Below are 21,671 nucleotides of genomic sequence, written 5' to 3'. Positions count from 1 at the left end.
CCATGAATTTTGAGGCCAGCCTTATTACAAGCCCTGCGATGTGCTGGCTGCACAATCAGGGTTTCTCCTGCTTCTGGCCTGAAGTCAGCTGGGATGGGCTCCAGCACCCCCGCGACTCTAGTGTGGATAAAGCGGTTCAGAAAACTAGATGAGGTGAACAGCTGAGTGCCCATCCTCATCTAAAGGCGTCTAGATGAATTATGATAAACGACGCCCTCTTGTGGACAAGATTGGCACTGTAACATTAGTGGTTGGTAAAACACGCTAAACAGATGCGTGAAACTCGCGTCTAAAACTCCAACTGAAATTGGGAATCGCGCATGCCAAATATACCGCTCACCTAAAAAATGAGATAGTTTGGAGACATCCAACATGGCAATGTAGTTAATGTTAGACGTCTTTGTATATATTAAGAGGTTACAAACATGCCCCAGTACGGAGCTGTACAGATATATCACAATGTAGAAGTCTAGATGTTGTCGCGCTTCGACCCATACGGGACTGGCGTCGTTACAAGATAGCCATTTTGCATCGTGTCCATTCGATTACATGTAAACGGAGCCCTCACCTTGAAATAACCATTGAGTGCTCAATTAACAACCAATTTTCCAACCACTTAGTTATTTACAAATAATAGACCTACAGAAATTATGCTGTTTGTTAAATGATCACTATACAATGGTTTCTTTATGTAACAACCCATGAAGTTTAAAAAAATCATTGATAAATTCAGTAACTCAGGCGCATTTTAGTGTGAAAAAAACCATTAGTCAACTTACGTCCGCTGGTGTGGCCAACTTAAGAAAAATATCCCGACGCAAGATGGCTATTAGATACTTACGGCGCAGTCTCCCACTTTAGGACACTGTGATCTTTATTAAATCTATACAGATGGAGACCAGCCCACTCCAGCGTGGTGTGATGCATGGAAAGTGGATACCTCATCACTGGGTTTATCCGGCAACTGCTACTATCTTGGAGGAGAAGACATCTATTATTATTATACTTATTAATATTATTATTATTTCCCCATCAGTCCCATGAGCCCTTCTTCGTTATTTTTTTCTCCAAAAAATGTGAGTATTGTAGCTTTGGTCGTTTTATACATAAAAACAACAGACAGCTGTTTTGATCAGAGGAGCCTTCCTCTCCGAGGCTAACATTGCACATTAGATCGGAAGCGTAATGTACAAAACATGAAAAACAATGTGGAAAGATCAAAAATGATTTCTTTCGATTCACGTTTTGGAAAATTTAACGGTGTAATGAAGGGATCGGAAGTGTGCCGGATTAACTCAAGGAACCAGTGTTCCGCCGCAGTATGAGAGCCAGCTGTGATTTAATACAAGAGCCGTGCGTCGAGTCGTGACGTCATAGGCGCTCGAAATCAACGCTCCTTCTGTCCATAATGTATCTACTGTAATACCTTGCCATACGAGTGCCCCAACATACGAGAAATTAGAGATGCAAGTTCCGAGCAAATATTTGCCTTGAGATACGAGACATGGGTGGTTAGCATTTCAGCCTCACACCTCTGGGGCCCTGGGTTAAAATCCAGGTCATGTCCATATGTGTGGAGTTTGCATGTTTTTCCTGGGCCTGTGTGGGTTTCCTCTGGGTACTCTGGTTTCCCCCCAAATTCCAAACCTGATTGGACTCTCTAAATTGCCTCTAGGTATGGGTGTGAGAGTACCTTGCAGTCGGCTAGCCACTGATTCAGGGTGTCCCCCCCACCTCTGGCCCGGAGTTAGTTATAACTGATTTTTAAGTGTATCAGAATCAAAGTTCATTCATGTTACATTTATGTTTATGTTGTTACGAGCGCAGTGGCATCCAAAAAGCGCCCGATCGGCGTTGCATTGAATGGCTCATTTTAGTATTGAACATTTTAACCACTAGATAGTTATTTGTTACTCTCCAATAAAAATATATTTTTCCATTGTAATATCTTGTTTTTGCTGTTTTTTCAGAGGGTGGTAAAAAAATTCATTTGTATTTAGTTCATTTCTAAGGGAAAAGTTCATTTGAGATACGAGTAAATAAACTCGGCATACGAACCCGGAACGCAATGACGTCGTATCTCAAAGTATTCATGTGCAATATTTTTCAAGAAATGTGATATTCACTTTCACTGAAGCCCAAATCAGCATCTCGCTGAGTTTCATAGCTTTTACATTATTAATATGAATCAATTTTTTGGGGGGGTAGAAAGTTATTTTAATCTGATCGTACTGTACAATTTTTCTTAGTGTTTTCAGGGTCACCTGATACCTTCTAAGGAAATTCCTACCTGGCCTTTTCATTACTCTAATGAGTTGTGTGCAATTCCAAATGTCAGTTCTGTACCTCTTAGTCATAGATTTCTGAGAACGTTTCCCATACCTACATTTGGTTTGACTTTATGAGTGCTGAACCTTTTGGGCTGAACACCAAATGAGCCAAATGCAATTTGACAAGGTAGAAAACTACAGGGTCAATCCACAGTAAGAAACATGTGTCCCTAGGAGGGAAGGACCTTATTGCACCCTTAGCCAGTCAGCATTCCAATGTTTGTACAACACATCCTAATGAGGCTGTGCTCTGTGGGGGGAACAGGCCATGGATGTCTTTGGGGATTTATCTGAAGAGCTAAACAAGCAAGGAAAGGTCCAGTGACGCAACCTGCTCACTTACACTCTTATTCTCTCGCCCAAACGTAACTGAAAGCTCATGAGATTAGGCAAGTTAAGCAATTGCAATGCTAGGTTTGTACCCTACAAATGTGTTTCCAGGCACAGTGTTTATCAGCATATTATACAAATAGGCTTTGGTAATGTAAAATGCAATAACCAATGAGTTTCCATATGTGTATTTAGGGAAAATATCAATTGATCTGTAAATGCTACCAATTATCATGTCCCGCAAAATAACAGACATAGTGTATGTCACACAGGGAGTTCAAAGGCCAACTCCTAGTTTGGAATATAATCATTCCCTGACAAAAACAATAAAACTAAAATGTCAAAGCCAAATGTTCAAGATTTTCCATCTGTGGTTCATATTTGAACAATCTCAACACAAAGCAATAGCCAGAAGAGACAGTGGGAATGTAAAAGGTCAGCTTTCAAAGGCATTCCATTGATTCTGATCTGTCTTGGGAGTCTGTCCACCTGAAGAACATTAATTTGTCTTCTCCCACTGTGCCTCCTCCATTTCCTCAGGAAAGATCCAGACTTCCTTGGGAAATTTAAAAGTCAGATTGCCATATTTTATAGTGATACACTTTGACAAGTCTATTGACCGCAGGGTGGTGGCAGTAATGCGCAGCACCTGTTCCTTTGTGGTATCTGTCGGTATATCGTATGTACAAATGGTGACAGCTGCAGTGCCCTTAGTATTACTGCAAGGCTCGATTAGGCCGAACGCAGAAACATTTGTTTTTTCTTTCCTTTTTTTTAACCAGTATATACGTATACTCTGTAGGTCTAATCACTGAAAGCAGTAGTATCCACAGTTTATAATATTTGGCTTGATTTAGAAACTATAGGTACTAGCATAGTGTTAGTAAAGCAAATTGCTGGTAAGGCTTCAGTAATAAAAAAAAAAAGAGATAGTATTGAAATTGAATTGACATCGGTACATATCGCAATTCAGCCATCTGGTTCATATTGGAAACTTCCTGCTTTATTCGTCGTAAAGCAACAGCAACATATATACTTATAGCATCAAATGGGCATCCACACCAGAAGGTTTGGCTCCAGATTCAGTTTTAACATTATTTTGGCAGGAAAATTATCTTTTTTTTTCTGCCCTGGGCCTGGAAGTGTATCTGTTTTCAGTGCTCAAAAACATTATGGCTATTTTAGCACACGCACACATGTCCAAACATGGTTAGTTGACATATAACAGCACCATTTGGCTTCCATTTTCTTAGTACGCATCTGTTGTCGTTGGTTCTATAATGAATGATAGGTTTCACCAGCAGTACTTCACGTTTTTCCATTGACATACAAAATGCCCTTTTAAGATTTGATCAATGGAACTGGGCCCATAGCTTGTGTCCTTGGTTTGCAGTTGGGGGCAGATTGTTATGGCAAAGCCTCCTGCCTGTCTTTTAAGTCTATTTACTAATGACATTCACTGTGGTGTTGGCAGATTCCCAATCCCCATTATATGGTTGCTGTGGTCTGCACTGCATAATTGCACTTGGCAGGGACAGGATGTTCATAGTATGTCTGGATTTCAAGAACAATTGAGCTTTGCTTTTTTCCTTTTCTTTCCTACTTTTCACACACTCTCAGCACAGAAGAAAACCTATCCAGTGCTTTGAACACACTGCAAATGAATAAGATGTACATATAACTTTGTTTTCTCTATCATTTTACTGTGTAATTCAGTGAGTCAAAAGTGTTCAGCAAATCATGGGATACGATTCAATTACACTACGCATCCAATCACGGCATTGACAGGACCTGCGCATATACAATGTGGCGGACTTAAATGATGCTGATGCTAAATCTGATAAAGTACTAAAGTAAAAAGAAAAAAACAGTCATTCTTTTAAGTTGGAATGGCTGTCGCGGTATGTGCAAATAGAAGTCTAGACGTGATAAATAAGGTAAAATTTAAGTCAGTTCATATTCTAGTGACTTTATTAAAAGGTTTATTTATGGATATTAAACATTACATTTTATGATAACTAGATCATTTATGGGTGGTTAAGTGCACTTGCTGATAGCAGTTGTGAATCTGGTGTACATAATTGCTCTGATTACGAAAAATCCAACTTATGAAACAAACTCTGGAACCAATTCACTTTGTAAGGAGAGGTACTACTGAATTTTGATTGGCTTAAAAAGTTTTTCCATTTAAAATGGCTGCTGATTGTCATTTCATCTATTTATTGGAAATATGTGTTTGTTTTACTCCACAGTTACAGATAATGAAAATGAAAATATTTTTTTTTTGTCAGAATGTTGCTTTTGGAGATGCACTTGATCAACCCTTGTCTTTCCTTTTAAAATTACCATTTTAGAAGGCTTTTCCCTTTGTTTCTTGGCTGAATCGGAATATCTCGTTTAGAAATCTTGTAAGTTTTGGTATTATTATGTAAAGGAAGCTTATTTTTTAATTATAATGTGATGCTGGTACCTTATTTTTTTATAGTGTTCTAATCCTGGGCACAATTATTATGGCAGTGCATTGAGCTTTTAATTGGAGCTTCAGCAGATTTCATTGCCATCTTGTCTGTCTGAAGGAAATGAGTCTGCTATTCTCAGACATTTCTCAAATTCCTCTCCTTGTGTCATTACTGCTAAAGCAAATAACGGCTTAAGGGACAGAATTCCACCACTGAATCAACAGATTGTTTGTGTCTTCAGAGGCTCAATGCGAAATGTAGAAAGGTATTCGTCAAGTTGTCTCATTTTAGCTGAGCTCTTGTATTGTAAAACTAATGAATGGAATCTTTGCTCATCCCCTTCACTTGAATTAAGTAGAGGCAAAGAATATTATCCTGGCACTCTAAAATAATTCCATAAGAGATGTCCTAGCGTGAGCCTATAAATATTTTTAACTGTTTAAAGGCCCACGTTCGCAGATTTTTTTTACACCAATTAAATTACAGAACCCTTTAAATGAGTATTCAAGAAAAAAACCATTCAATAATCACACAGATCCATAAATATTGAAATTCTGACAAAAATATGATATATAATATATATATATTGGAAAAATCTTGACCATTTAGGGAATTGCTTTGGTTCGACATCTTAAACAACCTGAAAAAGTATGATTTTATTTTTTGTTTTTCTGTCATTTTCAAGCGTTCAAATTAGAGTGAATCCCAAAAACGTCATCATTTCTCTCCATCTAGTCGGCCAGGATATGCAAGTTGGTCAACGTAAAAATGAAATAATGGTATATAGAGAATTTATATCTTGTAATGTCCTTAAACTTGTTGACTCCAGAAGCATAAACGAGTCTGTCGTATCCACTGATCCCTCCTATGCCCCCTGCCAGCTATCTGTTTCACAGCTGTGTTGACTGTCTAATGTATGATCACTAGGTTGACTGTGGTAAGCCTGGCAGCCATAACATCATACAAAAAACACTCTTTTTAACTTTGATCATGTGGACCTGTAAAACATAGGACAGTCCTCCCATGCCTCGGGACCTCCACCAGCCTTCCTAATGAATGGTTTGTAATATTTATACATTTTAAGTAGTAATTTTGAAAACGCCTCTGACAGCCTCCATGTTTGCCTCATTAAATGGCCTTTGGGATCACGTCTTTTTTGCCAATTCATGAGTATATGGACAATATGGACTCAATTCTGTTCTGTATGATTGTGAGTGGGATAGTCATTTGTCTCTCTGTGTACCCTACTACTGACTGGCGACCAGTCTAGGAGCACTCTGCCTTTCACCTCAAGTCAGCTGGGTTAGGCTCCAGAAAACCCCCTGAAACATTTTTGAGGATGCATGATGTGGAAGATTAATACATATGAATGAATATATGAAACTTATGAGCTCTATTTTGGTCGACAGCACATTTGCAATGGGCACAAAAGATGGTATATCCAGATGTAAGTCTTCTTATGTGTTTGCTCATTTGACACTCCGGTCTGAGTCAAATTCTCGATTACATTGCTATGTAGGATGAGTATGTCCTTTGAGATGTGAAGGGGTGCTGAAAATTTGCCTCTTGAGATCACATCTATGTAGCTTTTTACTATCACCATCGTGTAAACGTAATTTGTGAAAAAATCATTCTGACAGTGGTCGGAAAAGTCACTAAATGCAGCAACATAACTTCTAAGTTTGTACAATGAAATCGTTGCTATTATTTTTCTCTTGCACTGCTGTCACATGCACATTAAAATTAAAGTAGTGCATACTTTACATTTCATTGGGACTTCAAAGAGGCTATTAGGGAGGAGAAAATGGGGACATGACAGATGTGGCTAGATATAGTTTGCCCTGATCCAGACACGGCTGGGAAATCCAGACTTTAGAGCAAATTGAGAACACACTATAAATTGATGTATGTGTTTAAGATGCACCCCTCCTCCCCAATTGCATAAGCTAGTGTTGTGAGTTATTTTTCACTTTTCTGCACCGACTACAGCTGGTAATCTGGCATGCAATATCTTGCTCTCATTGTCAGTTTTGTTTACCCCTCTTTTTGATGTATTCAGGTCTTTCTACTCTTTCTTACCACCCCCTTTTCTGGAATTCAAACCGTCACTGACATTTGATCTACAGTAAAATACACCCCTGTATTGGACCTGTATCTTAATGAGATTTTAAATACTACTGTATAAGGAAAGATCCGGCTAGTTTGACAGCATCTCTGACCTTTTTTTGTCACAATGGGTCTCTTTCCCCTCCCACTCATTTCCCTGCCAAGCTGGGAAGAGTAAATATTTATCAGCCTCTACAACAATGGCCATCTCAAAGGGGAAAGAGACTTTGGCGACTTCACGTGCAAAGCTAGTTTTGGGTCAGGGTCTATAGGTGCTTTTTCGAGGGTTTCCTCATAATTTCCCTACTCAGACTTTTGATATTTGGAAAATTGGATTATGAGGAGTTTGATGCATCAAGAGAAATATTTGCATAAAAGGAAAAATCTCCCAAAAGTAAGTATGCCCTTTTTTAAAGACAATTTCATTTGGTCCTTATTCCCAATCAAATCTAACATATAATGACTGATATTTGTACTTGTAGTTAAATAAGTCTAATTATTGAGTAAGGCGAGTCAAAATGGTTACTACTTTAAAATCAGCCTGGTCATTTACTATCACTCCCATTATTAGTGATGAATAACTGTAATTTCATATAAATGAGAAAAACAAAATTACCATAAAAGTGGGTAATGGTTTTCTTTTTGCTTTTTGCTTTTTACAACAGCTTTTCAGCAGCAAAGGGTGGCAATAACTTGGTCACAAAGTTTTAATGACTGGGAGTTTCTTGAAAAACATCTATTCCGTGTGTATAAGCCTAATTACCAATCTATCCCAATTATATTTAGATTTTTGCTTCTGACCCCTCCCTCTCGTTCCACCCATATTTTAGTGTATTAGAAATTCAGAAGGTTGGTGACAGCAGGATGTGATCTCATATCCCCTTGAAGATTTTCAAACACACACACAAAAATTTTCCTACCAAGCTTCATCTTGTTTCCCACCTTCAGAGGCCTGCAGAGAAATTTGACATATGGATGTAAAGTTTTATCAGTTTTCCTTCAGGGTAATGCTAGTCAATGGCTGGTTTTGGGGGCTTGGACATTATGTGTAAGGAAGTAAAAACACACAACTTTATAATGCTTTCCTCTTGTTCTTAGTTGACAATCATCCTTCTCACCAAATGTCCCTGTCAGCCGGTTTTGTTTGCAGTTTGATCAAACACCAGTACTTGTTCAAGCAAATTAAGATCTCTTTTCCTCCGCTCTTTGGTTTTTTTAAGTACCCCTCATTTGTAATGCTTTCCTTCTGCCTCTTTCTACTTCTACTTGATAAGGACCTTCTGTTTGCATACCACTTTGTTCACTATCTGTTTTAGGGTCAGTCCCTCCCACATTATTCTTCCTCTCAAGGACAACAAAGACAGGATTTCTTATTGAACCATGTCCTTTACTAGACATGAAAGTGGTTCAGGCCTTTGGAGGAAAAAGGTGGCGAGACTAGATAGACGTAGATGTAAACTGTTTCAGAATGGCATACAAAATGCTGTGAAAAAGTGATACTACTCTTTTCAGAAGTTCTGTGGGTGCTATTTTTCCCTAATAAGCAACAGCAGCTCACTTTAATTAATGGGCTTGGTGATGTCTCGAACTTGTCCATGTCCACTTTTCTCATGATTCCTAAAATGGTATGGCCGTAATATAAAGTTTTGATTCAGAATGACGTTAATAGAAGAAATGACTATCTCTAAATATGTTTTTACTTCCTTAGTATTTCATGGTACTTTTATTTTATATTGCAAATTCCGGGAATTTCTAACTGGGATTGTCTCACTTTGACAGATACTATAATTTTCTAACTAGAGAAAAACAAATGAAATATTTCAAAAGGTCATCAACCATTACAAGACCTTTATCTGTTCAAATTTAAATTAAATGACATGAGTAATGATTTTTCTTCTAACTTTCTTATATTACAAAAACATCTATTTAAACAAAAATGCATACATTTTTTAGATATCCAGTCCATACATGACAATCGCTACATCAATAATAATTAATAATATCTTCAGTAATTATAATTAATAATAAACATAACAGCTGCAATGTTGAAATCACTGGTGATTATGTGATCATCTCCAAATCATACCACGTATGTATGCCTTTTAAACCAGACAATTTATAAGGGAACATGTGTATGTGATGTCATTCTCACCTTTGATGTGCCAGTCAACACATCAGAAAAGAATGTTGACTAGAAGTGCCGCAAAACATCTCTACTAATCTCTTCGTCTCCGCCAAGTACCTTTTTTCATTCTTGGCTGACTTGTGATATAATCTTTGTGTTTCACAATGATAAAAACCAGACAGACATGCCTCTAAATTGCTTTTTTCCCCCCAAAATATGGACTATATCAAACTAAATTTGACTTTAAAGAGTTTATTTTAAATTATAATATCATAGTGACACCCCTTAACACTTACAAAAATCAGTAATATATTTTTTTAAACTTTTTTAACTAGACTAGATTGCATGTTCAGCATAACAGGCCGAAAACTTTACAATAAAAACTCCCCCAGATGTCCAAATAGTTTCAACAGAGACAGGATTTTGGCAGCCTGAAAATGAAAACATTTCAAAACTCCTTCCAGAGTAGAAATGTTCATAATTCTCCATTCTGATGTCGCAGTCTAAACGGTGTATAATGCAAAACTGAGTTCTGGTGGTATCTAGGTGGTTCTGATGGCTTATTTTTTTATTCTATTTAACAGAATAGAAAGAAATGGAATAAAGCCGCCCAGGTTTGCATGGGTTTTCTCTGGGTAGTTGTAGAGGACATGTACATCTTATATATGTGTGTTACCATATTTATTCTATGTTTTATATATCCTGTGATTATTTTATAGTGGGTCACATCATTTTCCTTTTTGGCAATGGCATGGTTATAAAGATATTTTAGTTTTTACTGATCTGTCACACTATTGTGCTGTGTGCGTGTATGTTGTGCGGTAGTGAGCGGGTTAAATCAGAAACTGCGGCTGTCCTATCCGTGAGTTGCGGTTCCTATAGTCCCAGCCCACTGCCTCCCACCAGCCTGCCCACTGGCTCACTCCCTCTCTACAAAACGGATGGTTTGGGCATACTGTCGCTTGCTAGCCTGACACGCTTCTGTCTTTCCGGGCTGTTTGTGTTTACTTTCGTCTGCGGATATTTTCGCTGCAAGCGATGAATTTTTCGTACCGCCAATTAGGCGCCGCGTGTTGAAAGAACTAAGCATTTGGCTGGATCTCAGCCCACAACGGTAGGTTATGAATCAAAAGTGGCGTGATTCACTTGCAGGCTTGGTTTTCGCTTTCCTGTGGAAGTGTTGGACAATCTCAAAACGGTACATTTATGTACAAGCATGGTGATGTGCATTCATTATGTCCTAGTGTGAAGATGTGTTTTGTGACATTGGTTTTGTTTTGAAGTTATGATTTTGTGATGAAGTACTTTCTTGAAAGAAAGAAGTACATTGGGTATACTGTCTGCCATTCAAGTTGTTTGGCATTGTGTGTGTGTGTGTGTGTTTGTGTAAATGCGTGTGTACACGTGTGTGTATATATGTTTATATGTATGCACGTGTATGTGTGTATATATGTTTATATGTATGCACGTGCATGTGTATATATGTTTATATGTATGCACGTGCATGTGTATATATGTTTATATGTATGCACGTGTGTGTATATATATTTATATGTATGTATTTGTATGTATGCATGCATGTATATGTATGTGTGCATGCATGCATGTATATGTATGTGTGCATGCATGTATGTATATGTATGTATGTGTGCATGCATGTATGTATATGTATGTATGTGTGCATGCATGTATGTATATGTATGTGTGTGTATGCATATATGTAGTATATGTGTATGTATATATGTAGTATCTATGTGTATGCATATATGTAGTATGTGTGTGTATATATTTGTTTATTTTGTCGGCAGGTAATGTATATTTTGTTCATGATTGTTCAGTTTTGTTGTCTTTTCCCCCCAGAGAGAATTGTTAAACATCTAATATGTTTTGAAGGAATATTGTCATTTTCTAATAGTCAAATGTCAGATATTGCATTTATCCAAATTAATTCTCTGGATTTTTTGTAATTTTAAGACCATTTCACCCTTACTCTGTTTGTCGTGTTTGTCTGTCTGCAAAATAAATCAAAATCAACAGTGTAAAATCTTAAAATAGCAGGTAATAGCAACAGTTTTTCTTCCAAGATGTGTTAGTGGCTTGGGAGTGGCCTTGCAAGGCAAGTAACCCAATCCATACTTTCAACTTTTTGAGCAAGTAGAAGCCACAACTCTTTCCTTAATTGTGTTGTAGTGCAGTGCCAACTTAAAATTGCTCTTTACAACTTACCAAGATTTATTTATATGGACCCTAAAACTTACATGCCCTGTTTAAAGCAATGCAGTTAGAATTCGGGTAGGAACAACTGAAATTTTCCAGTTCATCAATCTTCTGATGAAGATATTCAGTGTGACCATAACATTATGTGAAGGGAGGATGTTCTGATGCAAATACTTTTTTTTGTACGATATAAGGTAGAAAATATATAAAGTGTAACATGTCACAAGTAGAAACCATCAGTATGGAATGCAATGAGCACTTAAATCAGTGTACTTGTTCTCTAGACCAGATTTTCTAAAGGTGCTCTCACACAGACAAAAAAAAAAAATCAAAGGCATTTTTTGGTTATTCATCAAATCAATCTATTAATCCTTCCAAATTGGCCTGTGCATTTTGGCAGTCATCTTTGGGACATTTTCTCATGTTGCTCATATATAACAATATCAATTCACACAACTGCAATAACCCCACTTTGGGGTACAATCCCTAAATCATTATACTATATGTGAATAATTTTTCCGTTTTTCTGGTTTCAGAGGAGTGACTGTATTCCTGCCTCACTCACTGGGAGAGAACAATGGCCCTGAGCGAAGCAGTTGACGACCCTCTGTCCAGCAAAGGACACCATCCTCTTGCTACCAATGAAAATCCATCATCCATCACCAGCATTCAAGCTATCACTGGTCAGGTGCCTATCACAGCTCCCTCAAATAGTGACAGCCTTTTAGTGGAAGATGAAGACACCTCAGTCAGGAATGCAGCATCTGGACAGTTGCAAGCAACAGAAGAGGAGAGAATACACACCCATAAAACAAACAGACCGACCCAAAATGGTGGCATTGCCAAACACAACGGAACCCTTACGATCCCCCTCAATCCAACAGACATTGCATCAACCCCCATTGTCTCAGACTCTCAAACGCAACCCCAACGCTATGTTTCAAGCACGCCATCCCCATGTCTTCATCCCTCAGTGCTCTGCTGCGAGCAATGTTATTTTCACCCTTTTTGCTGTCCATCTGGTGAGCATGATTGCCCTCTTTTCCAGATTCTAGGCAAAGGCAATAGGCATACCTTAGTTGCTCAAGCTAGTAGTCAAAGAACTTGCTCTTGTTGTCCACCTGCCTGCACTTACTCACACTGCCGGCCTAATCTTACACACCCTACCTCCCCACACTGCCTACACTACCACAATCACCAGCCCTGGCAGGAACACCTACAAAGTTCAACACATCCAACAGGAATTAGGTAGGTGTATTTTTTTTTTCCAATGAGTTGTTTGCAATGTAAATCCATTTAATATGCCTGTAATCGCATGCTACTTGCATAACCATTTGATAACAGTTTCTAGTGGTCTGCACAGTGGGTGTCAAGTAGTCTTCGCTGTTTCTAGCGTCATTTTCTATTGTATTTTGACACAAAAAAGAGACATCTGAAAGAGACTAGAAGGAAAGAAGGATCCAGATTCAAAACAAAGCAAAAATGTAATACTTTGACTGCATGTGTCGACTCCAGATTAAACATCTAATTGGCATGTTTTTTTTTTTTTTTTTTTTTACAAAATAATAAAATAGTCCAGGACAACTGTCAAATATAACGCTATCATTTCTATGACCCCAAACTCAAACAGTTTTTTGGGGAGAAAAAGCAAATTATACTGAGCAATCGGGATGAGACCAAAAAAAATGATGGTACAGAGATCAAGTATATAAATGGAAAAGAGTTGAGTCTCGTCTTTATCATGTGACAAAGGAGAATACACAATTGAAATTGTGTCAGAGGAGGAAATCAATCCTGGAGAGTAATATTCCGGGAGATTTTACTATACAACTTCAAACCAGAAGTAAAAAAAAAAACAGGGGCACTCTCTGCAAAGCTTACTACTACCCCATCAATTTCATTAAGGACTCTGCTTTCCTGGCCAACAGCAAAACTAGATTAAAAATGGTTGTTTCTCAGTGAATTGTAATCTATCAAATTCAAAGTGTGAACTATCGTCCATTGGTCCGCAACTATCGTTCACAACACAGCACATTTATCGACTTTTATTGAACGTTTTTCATTGTTATTGACAATCATTCGACGATAATTACCGTTATCATTTTATTACCATGGTGTATGTCAAACTGTATGGATCTGATCTCTAAATCACCGATGTGTGATGAGGATTTGTTCAAATAGGATTTTTCCATCCCTAAACTGAGAAAGAAGGGACACTCTCTCTCTCTCTCTCACATCAAGGTTACCTTGCAGAAATATTTGTGGCTTGGTGCACATACTTCAGGTCAAAATGTAACCGTCTGTTTTTTTTTCCAGCCCTGTGTGGACTTTTCGATTCCCCAAAAGGTAAGGCCTGCCAAACAAGAAGTCTCATGTTAATATTCTTATAGATTTTTCATAGATTAATAGTAATTCAGATGTGAAATCGACAATCTAGCACAATCAATGATCTAGTATATGTTTGACATTTTCAGCTATTCTGAGCTAATAGCTGATTGGCCAGTGGTGGTGCTTGGTGTATGCACAGTGCTCATTGTTGTGTGTGCCTTGGTGGGTGTCCTGGTTCCTGACCTCCCGGATTTCTCTGACCCACTTTTGGTATGTACACATAAATTAACTCAACCAAAACAAGTATAGAAATTCTTCCTCATCAACATTGTGATGTGCACATACACAATATTCACATTACAGGGTAGGCGATACTTATATTATTAGAGGTCATTGTTCGCCAGGTGTATCTGGCTCTTATAATGAGGCTTTGTGCACTTCTGATAGCTGCCTTGGCTGCCATAAACGAGCGGTCACAGCTGTTGTTATTTGACCGTGTTTAAAATAACTTACTAAATTAAAACCTGTTCCGAAACCTTATGTGGCTTAAAATGTGTTTTTGCCCATTTTCGGGTTAACATACTTGTTAAATGTTTTCATGAGGATGGTCTTGTCCAAATTAGTCTAAATAATAGTATTTCTCAAACCCTTTTTGATCAAAGAAATAAAATATTTCAATTTCTTCTATTATATTCTTCACAATGACATTGCCTGCTGACCCTTCAGTTCAGCTATAACAGGAAAATATGCAACCAAATGACTTTAATCTCATATTACAAATTATCTCTTTAATTATGATTTTAATCTTGGAATATTACATTGTATAACTTAATTCATGTAATATTACAAATTCAATTTTGCAATACTCCTTTATACAGAGTAATCCCAAAATTATCGATATTGTAGACCAGACATGGCCGTGATAAATTGAAAAACCGCAAAGTAGGCTCTGCCCTAATGCAGTTAATTTAATTGTTTACATATCTATTCAAATGTACTTTTTTGGGGTATATACACAGTAGCAATTCTGTCTAATGGTGGAACAGTTGTCCCAACAAGCCAAATATGTTATGTTCTTCCTAATCTTTTCTTTTTTATTTCTTCAAAAGGGGTTTGAACCTCGAGGAACTGCCATTGGTCAACGACTGGTTACCTGGAACAACATGGTGAAAAACACTGGCTACAAAGCAACACTGGCCAATTATCCCTTCAAATACGCCGACGAGCAAGCTAAAAAGTAAGTGAATACAGCTGCATCAGTGAATAAACAAACATTCTTTGTCGAACTCAGGTTTTTACTGCAGTAATAGTGTTGTAATGTGGATAAGAACTAGGTTCAATTAGTAGATTAACATGGCTAAACTTGTGTTAAGGTTTTAATGCAATATACTGAGAATTTTTTTATCAACAAAGTAATTACACTTATTTTATTATGTATTAGAATTTGTTTCTTTTGTGGTCTGTTATAATTAAATACATTAGCTTTACACGACACTTTTTTTAATCCAATGTAACTACTCTCAGTGCAACATGTTGCATGTATTGTTACCATGGTAATAGTTTCCTTTTTAAATGTTTTTGAATACTTATACCGTAGCTATACTGTAAGCTTCAAGGAAAATTGTCTCATCTAATTATAGTAATGTTTGCCTTTTCTAGTCACCAAGAATCTAAATGGCCCGAAGACAGCTTTGATAGAGAAAAACGGCATGCAGAATGGGACTTTAGCAAGGAGTTTTTCTGTGATGTGCCTGGTAAGGTTGTTGAAGCAATTTCTAAATATATTTAAATTTATGTGAGTTTTTCTAATAAGATGTACACTTCATTGTATTTCAGGCAAATGCTTTAATTGGTGCTTTTGTTTGCAATTGGCAAAAAATAATCACTGTATTTCTTCTTTATACTTCATACAGGGTCCAGCTATTCCAGACTAGTTTTCTCATCTGCTGAGGGCAAGAGTTTGTGGAGTATTCAGGCAATCAAATCCATGTGCAATCTAGACAACACTCGGGTAGGAATGAGGAACATGAATGTTTTATTGTGATGACGTAAATTATGTTAAAATATTTTTATTCAATGTGAAAAGTAAACTAGGTTTTCATGCACCTAATTTTTTGACCGTTTCCTTAAGATGTTTTTTATTAATCAAGGGCATTTAACTCCTTACATAAACTCACACAGAACTTCCTAGTGAATCTGTTTTTGATCTGAAACTCCCAATTGTGTAGTTTTGCAGGAAAAGTTAGTAAAACATTGGCATAGATTTAAGATTTCCATTGTAGCAATGGAATTTTGTCAACTGGGGGCGGTAGAGGTCAGGATGGACACCTGCTTGAAACCACTCAGTTACCTTTCCTCCCGTGTATTTTTTGTGCTTAGGTTCACAGCACTGATGCAATTAGTTTGCACCAGCACTTTGTTTATTACTCCATACATTATTTTATTGGATTCACTATGAAAATTTAAAATGAGTGCTTCATTTTAAAAGTCCAATTAATGAAAATTGTAGATTTGAGCACCTCATATACGACCTCGACAATATTCGCCCTCCAATATTTACTCTTGGCAATGTTTAAAAAATCACTAAATAAATTTTTTTCACTTCGCTTTAATGCATATACAATAATACCTTGACATACGAGTGCCCCAACATACGAGTAATTTGAAAGACGAGTAAAATATTTGCTTTGAGATACGAAACAAAATTTGAGATATGAGTAAACGAGAAAGCCAGGTGGCTGAGACGCGGGATGCTGCTTATGATTTCAGCGCACTCTTTCTCACCGCATCTCCCTCGGAGCGTTGCATTTTTTTTTTCTGTTCTTTTTTTTTTTCTATTAATGTATTGTCTTTTTCTACTCTCCTTCCCATTTCTACAGGTACGCTCTCATCCTGACTACTGGAGCCTATGTCAGCGTACCAATGATGCTTCCTGCTGTCCAAGCTGGACACTTGGTAACTACATAGCAGCCCTCACAAATAGGTCATCTTGCCAAATGATCACAGAACGTGACGTATCGCACACGCTCAAGATTCTACGTTCGTGCGCCAAGTACTACCACAATGGCACCCTGGGGCCTGATTGCTGGGACATGGTTCTGAGGCGCAAGGATCAGCTCAAGTGTGGCAATGTGCCTCGAAAGTGCACTAAATACAACGCCGTCTACCAAATAATGCATTTCCTTGTCGATAAGGACTTCCTTAGTCCAAAAAGCTTGGAACATCCTCCACCTGTGCTCATGTATAGCATGCTCTTTTCACCCACAGAGAAAGGAGAGTCTATGATGAGCATTTACTTAGACAATTTTGAGAACTGGAACTCCTCAGACGGCATCACCACAGTCACTGGAATTGAGTTTGGAATTAAACATGACCTATTTCAGGACTACCTTCTTATGGACACAGTATACCCAGCTATAGCCATTATTATAGTGCTGCTAGTCATGTGTGTGTACACACGGTCAGTTTTTATCACGCTAATGACAATAATAGCCATAATTAGTTCCCTCATTGTATCTTATTTTCTATACCGCATGGTTTTCAACTTTGAGTTTTTTCCTTTCATGAACCTCACAGCACTTATCATCCTAGTGGGTATTGGTGCAGATGACGCCTTTGTGCTTTGCGATGTATGGAATTACACAAAATTTGATAAGCCCCACGCTGAGTTGTCAGAAACTGTCAGTGTGACTTTACAGCATGCTGCCTTGTCAATGTTTGTCACCAGTTTCACCACTGCTGCTGCTTTTTTTGCCAACTATGTAAGCAACATCACTGCAATACGTTGCTTTGGCATCTACGCTGGAACAGCCATCTTGGTCAATTACATCCTCATGGTCACCTGGCTCCCAGCTGTGGTGGTGTTACATGAGCGATACCTGCCAAATACATTTCCCTGTTCTAAGCCCGAACCTCAGCAAACTGGTTATCGAATCCAGATGATTGTGGCAGGTCTCTGTCGGAAGGCTAAGGAATTTGTGTTTACTGTCTCAGAAGCCTCAAGAATCTTCTTTGAGAAAGTTCTTCCTTGCATCGTCATCAAGCTACGTTATCTCTGGCTCTTTTGGTTCCTTGCTCTAACAATGGGCGGAGCATATGTTGTTTGCGTCAATCCAAAGATGAAGCTCCCATCACTGGAGCTGGCTGAGTTTCAAGTGTTCCGGGCCTCCCATCCTTTCGAGCGTTATGACGCCGAGTACAAGAAACTTTTCATGTTCGAGAGGGTCCATCATGGAGAGGATCTTCACATGCCTATCACCATAATATGGGGTGTCACTCCCCTAGACAACGGAGACCCCCTGAATCCCAAAAACAAGGGAAAGTTGATATTGGACAGTAGCTTCAACATTGCCAGTCCAGCCTCTCAGCTGTGGATCCTTCATTTCTGCCAGAAACTTCGAAACCAAAGTTTTGTGTTTCAGTCAGATGAGCAGGACTTCACCAGCTGCTTCATTGAAACGTTCAAGCAGGTCAGTTCTCCATTTAAAGTATAACAGCTTTGCATAATTATTCTACAACTAATCATTCCTACTTAGCTGTTAAAATTCTGTGGAATAATCTATTGAATAAAAAAACAGCATCCATTCTTCCTTTTGGCAGGTTCCAAATTTATTTGTAGCTTCCAATTTTCTGTGGTCGTCGAGAGATCAGTTAAAATCCTCAAAAACACTTAATAATGAATATGTTAATGTTGAATCTAGTTACAAAGTGTTATTTTTTTCTCAATAGCTCATCAAAAGATTAGATTTAGGAGTGTTTGCAGTTGAAGTGTTAAATTGCTATCTATATTGTTGGAAAAACTCACTTTGCCCACACTTTACTTTAACAGTGGATGGAAAACCAAGACTGCGAGGAGGCATCTGTCTATCCCTGTTGTAGTCAGTCTACCTTCCCCTACAAGCAGGAAGTCTTTGAGTTGTGCATCAAGAGAGCAATTATGGAGCTTGATCGCAGTACAAACTACCACTTGGATAGCAAGACCCCCGGACCTAGATTTGACATCAATGACACCATCAAAGCCATTGTTTTGGAGTTTAAGAGCACCTTCCTCTTCACACTGGCTTATGAGAGGATGCACCAGTTCTACTGTGAGGTAAAAGCCTAGTCATTATTGTTTGTGTTAATAGTTTATTCTTAAATGTTTCTGTCTGTGAAAATTCATATTTTCAGTATTTTTAAAAAATGTGTGGTGAAAATAAAGTATTCACCTCAAATAACTTGTTCCATTGGGCTGAGTGTATTAATTTCATCTTTATTATCCAGGTGGATGCCTGGATAACTGAGGAGTTACGACACGCCCCAGAAGGTCTCAATCATGGCTGGTTTGTCAGCAACCTGGAATTCTTTGATCTACAGGACAGCCTATCTGATGGCACTCTGATTGCCATGGCACTGTCTGTGGCTGTAGCCTTCAGTGTCATGCTCCTAACCACATGGAACATCATCATTAGTTTATATGCCATCCTGTCCATTGCCGGGACCATTTTTGTCACCGTGGGCTCCCTGGTGCTTCTCGGCTGGGAGCTGAATGTCTTGGAATCTGTTACCATTTCTGTGGCGGTTGGACTTTCTGTTGATTTTGCCGTCCATTACGGTGTGGCCTACCGGCTCGCTCCTGAGCCTGACCGGGAGGGAAAGGTGATTTTCTCTCTTAGCCGCATGGGTTCTGCAATTGCTATGGCTGCCTTGACAACCTTTGTGGCCGGCGCCATGATGATGCCCTCAACTGTGTTGGCGTACACCCAGCTGGGCACTTTCATGATGCTAATCATGTGCATTAGCTGGGCCTTTGCCACATTCTTTTTCCAATGTATGTGTCGCTGTTTGGGACCTCAGGGCAACTGTGGCCAGATCCCACTGCCCAAAAAGATGCAGTGTCAAGCTTTCATTGAGGACTCAACTGAAGGCTCTTCGTCTGAAGTAAAAAGCTCAGGCTCTGGGAAATACCAGATGGACGGCAGGACTGAAGAGGCAAATCACTATGAATTAGAGCCTTTAGCATCTATTAACAATGCCGAAGACAAACCACAAGAGGATCGTGAGGGTTGTGCTCAGCTTTACGATGACATGCACCCTAACCAATACAATTCCCAGTATTCACACACCCAGTATGGTAGTTCAATGGAGGTTGATAGATCCAGTCCTGAAAATGGGCTTGTATCCAAACTCCCCACACCATCACAGTGCCAGTCCTCCCAAAATATAAACCCTTCATGTGAGAAACAATCCCCCCATTGGAAAAGTCATTCCTGTCCCCAGCCTTTCCAAGACTCACATTCTCTCTCCCAGCGAGTCCCCATTACAGGAAACGGTCCAAGCAAACATGTGGCAACAAACCTGGACCCAGTTTCCTCACACATTGATTGTTGCAAGCACTACTTCCCCTGTCCTTCTTCCCACTTGCACCACTGCAGTCCAGGAAGGGTCGGATATCCCAAACAAATGCCTGCACCCTGCTGCTATGTTAAGAACTACTGTGTCCATGCAGCAAGCCCAGAGGGTGACCAACAACATTGCCCCAAATGCTTTCCCTTAAACCAGTGCACGGCCCAAAAACCTGCCTCTTTTAAAAGTTCTCAACCTATCGCACATGAGCAGAATCATCGGATAGAAGTATCAAGCCCAGTTATCAGCATGCCACTTGTGACACAGGAGCAGTGCCTCCTCTGCACACAGGAATCAGATCATGTAGATAGTCAACATCAGGGAGTGGAGGTGAGAGACAGTGCTTGTGACCATTCGTGCAGTCAAACAGCAGCACAAGAGGATTGTTTGTGTAAAATCCCCAGACAGCGAGAGAGTGCCAGTGTCCCAAAGAAGGAACGTTTAAAAAAGTGCAAACTCAATTCTAAACGAGAGGGGGCATATTCTACTTCTCCAAAGAAACTTTCCTGTTTTAACAGAGCATTGAAGGTAAAGCGCAACTCGCCATCAGAGTTAAACATACCAAAATGTGAAACAATTCAGCCCCCCATTTTAATAGACAGCAATCAATCTTGTGAAAGCTTATGTTAGGACATAAGTACACTTTTACTGTATTTGGAGCACTGTGATACTGAGTGCCTCAGTGGGGTTGTACACAGTCACACTTGCCCACTACATATTTTCTAGACAATGGTTGAACTGTATTCTTAATCATTAACAATGTTTTCTTTCTTGGTATTGGTTTTATGCAGACATTTGCACAGACAGGTAAAATAGCATATTTGCTATTAAATGCTTTAAAATTTGAACACGTGACCCATGACATTTCACCCTGTGCAATGAATGTACCTAATGGAATTTGTTTTATGTAATTAAAACGTCTCATTTAAGGCTGTTGTCCTATTCCTCAACAAATACCCTAGTTTAGATCCTAAAATGTGTCAAGGTTCCAACCTATAATTGTATTATATATAAGCCTGGGCTCATTCAATTGACTAATACATGATTCCTGGCTTTAACTAATTGGGAGGATTCAAAGTTGGACTCCAGTTTACTTTTAGTGTGATTTGTTCTATATAAGATTCCAACGGCCATCTCAGTCAATATCCAAATATGATTGCAGTTTCCAAAGTGATTTCAATTGGTTATACCAGACATTTTAGAGGGTGGGCAGAGACATCATATGTGTACATGTTAGGTATTAATTACAACAATGTTTCACCGCTACACATGACCATTGTATGATCTAACTGGTTCCACCTTGTAAATTTATTTTTGAGGACAATGGTTTTCTCATGAAAGCTTTTTTTTGTGTCGGCATAAACGGACGTGTTTGACATGAAATGGATTCAC

General features: G+C 38.7%; 1 protein-coding gene across 2 annotated transcripts; it reads left to right on the top strand.

Annotated features, from left to right (window-relative positions):
- Window positions 1-907: 907 nt before the first annotated feature.
- Window positions 908-21,322, top strand: disp1 (dispatched homolog 1 (Drosophila)). 2 transcript variants are annotated; one of them, XM_077710805.1, is made up of 10 exons: window positions 908-1,076; window positions 12,104-12,815; window positions 13,884-13,913; window positions 14,042-14,165; window positions 15,005-15,132; window positions 15,555-15,649; window positions 15,809-15,906; window positions 16,775-18,364; window positions 18,724-18,987; window positions 19,158-21,322. In XM_077710805.1, exons 2-10 carry the CDS (start codon window positions 12,145-12,147, stop codon window positions 20,907-20,909), a joined length of 4,752 nt encoding a protein of 1,583 aa, XP_077566931.1. In that variant the 5' UTR covers window positions 908-1,076; window positions 12,104-12,144; the 3' UTR covers window positions 20,910-21,322. The 2 variants fall into 2 exon arrangements, with proteins under 2 accessions (XP_077566931.1, XP_077566932.1); XM_077710806.1 differs by lacking the exon at window positions 908-1,076 and adding an exon at window positions 10,177-10,464.
- Window positions 21,323-21,671: the final 349 nt, after the last annotated feature.

Source organism: Stigmatopora nigra, chromosome 2 (genome assembly GCF_051989575.1).
Source record: "Stigmatopora nigra isolate UIUO_SnigA chromosome 2, RoL_Snig_1.1, whole genome shotgun sequence".
Lineage (NCBI taxonomy): Eukaryota > Metazoa > Chordata > Actinopteri > Syngnathiformes > Syngnathidae > Stigmatopora > Stigmatopora nigra.
The sequence above is the reverse complement of the archived record's forward strand: the minus strand, read 5'-3'. Positions and strand labels throughout refer to the sequence as shown.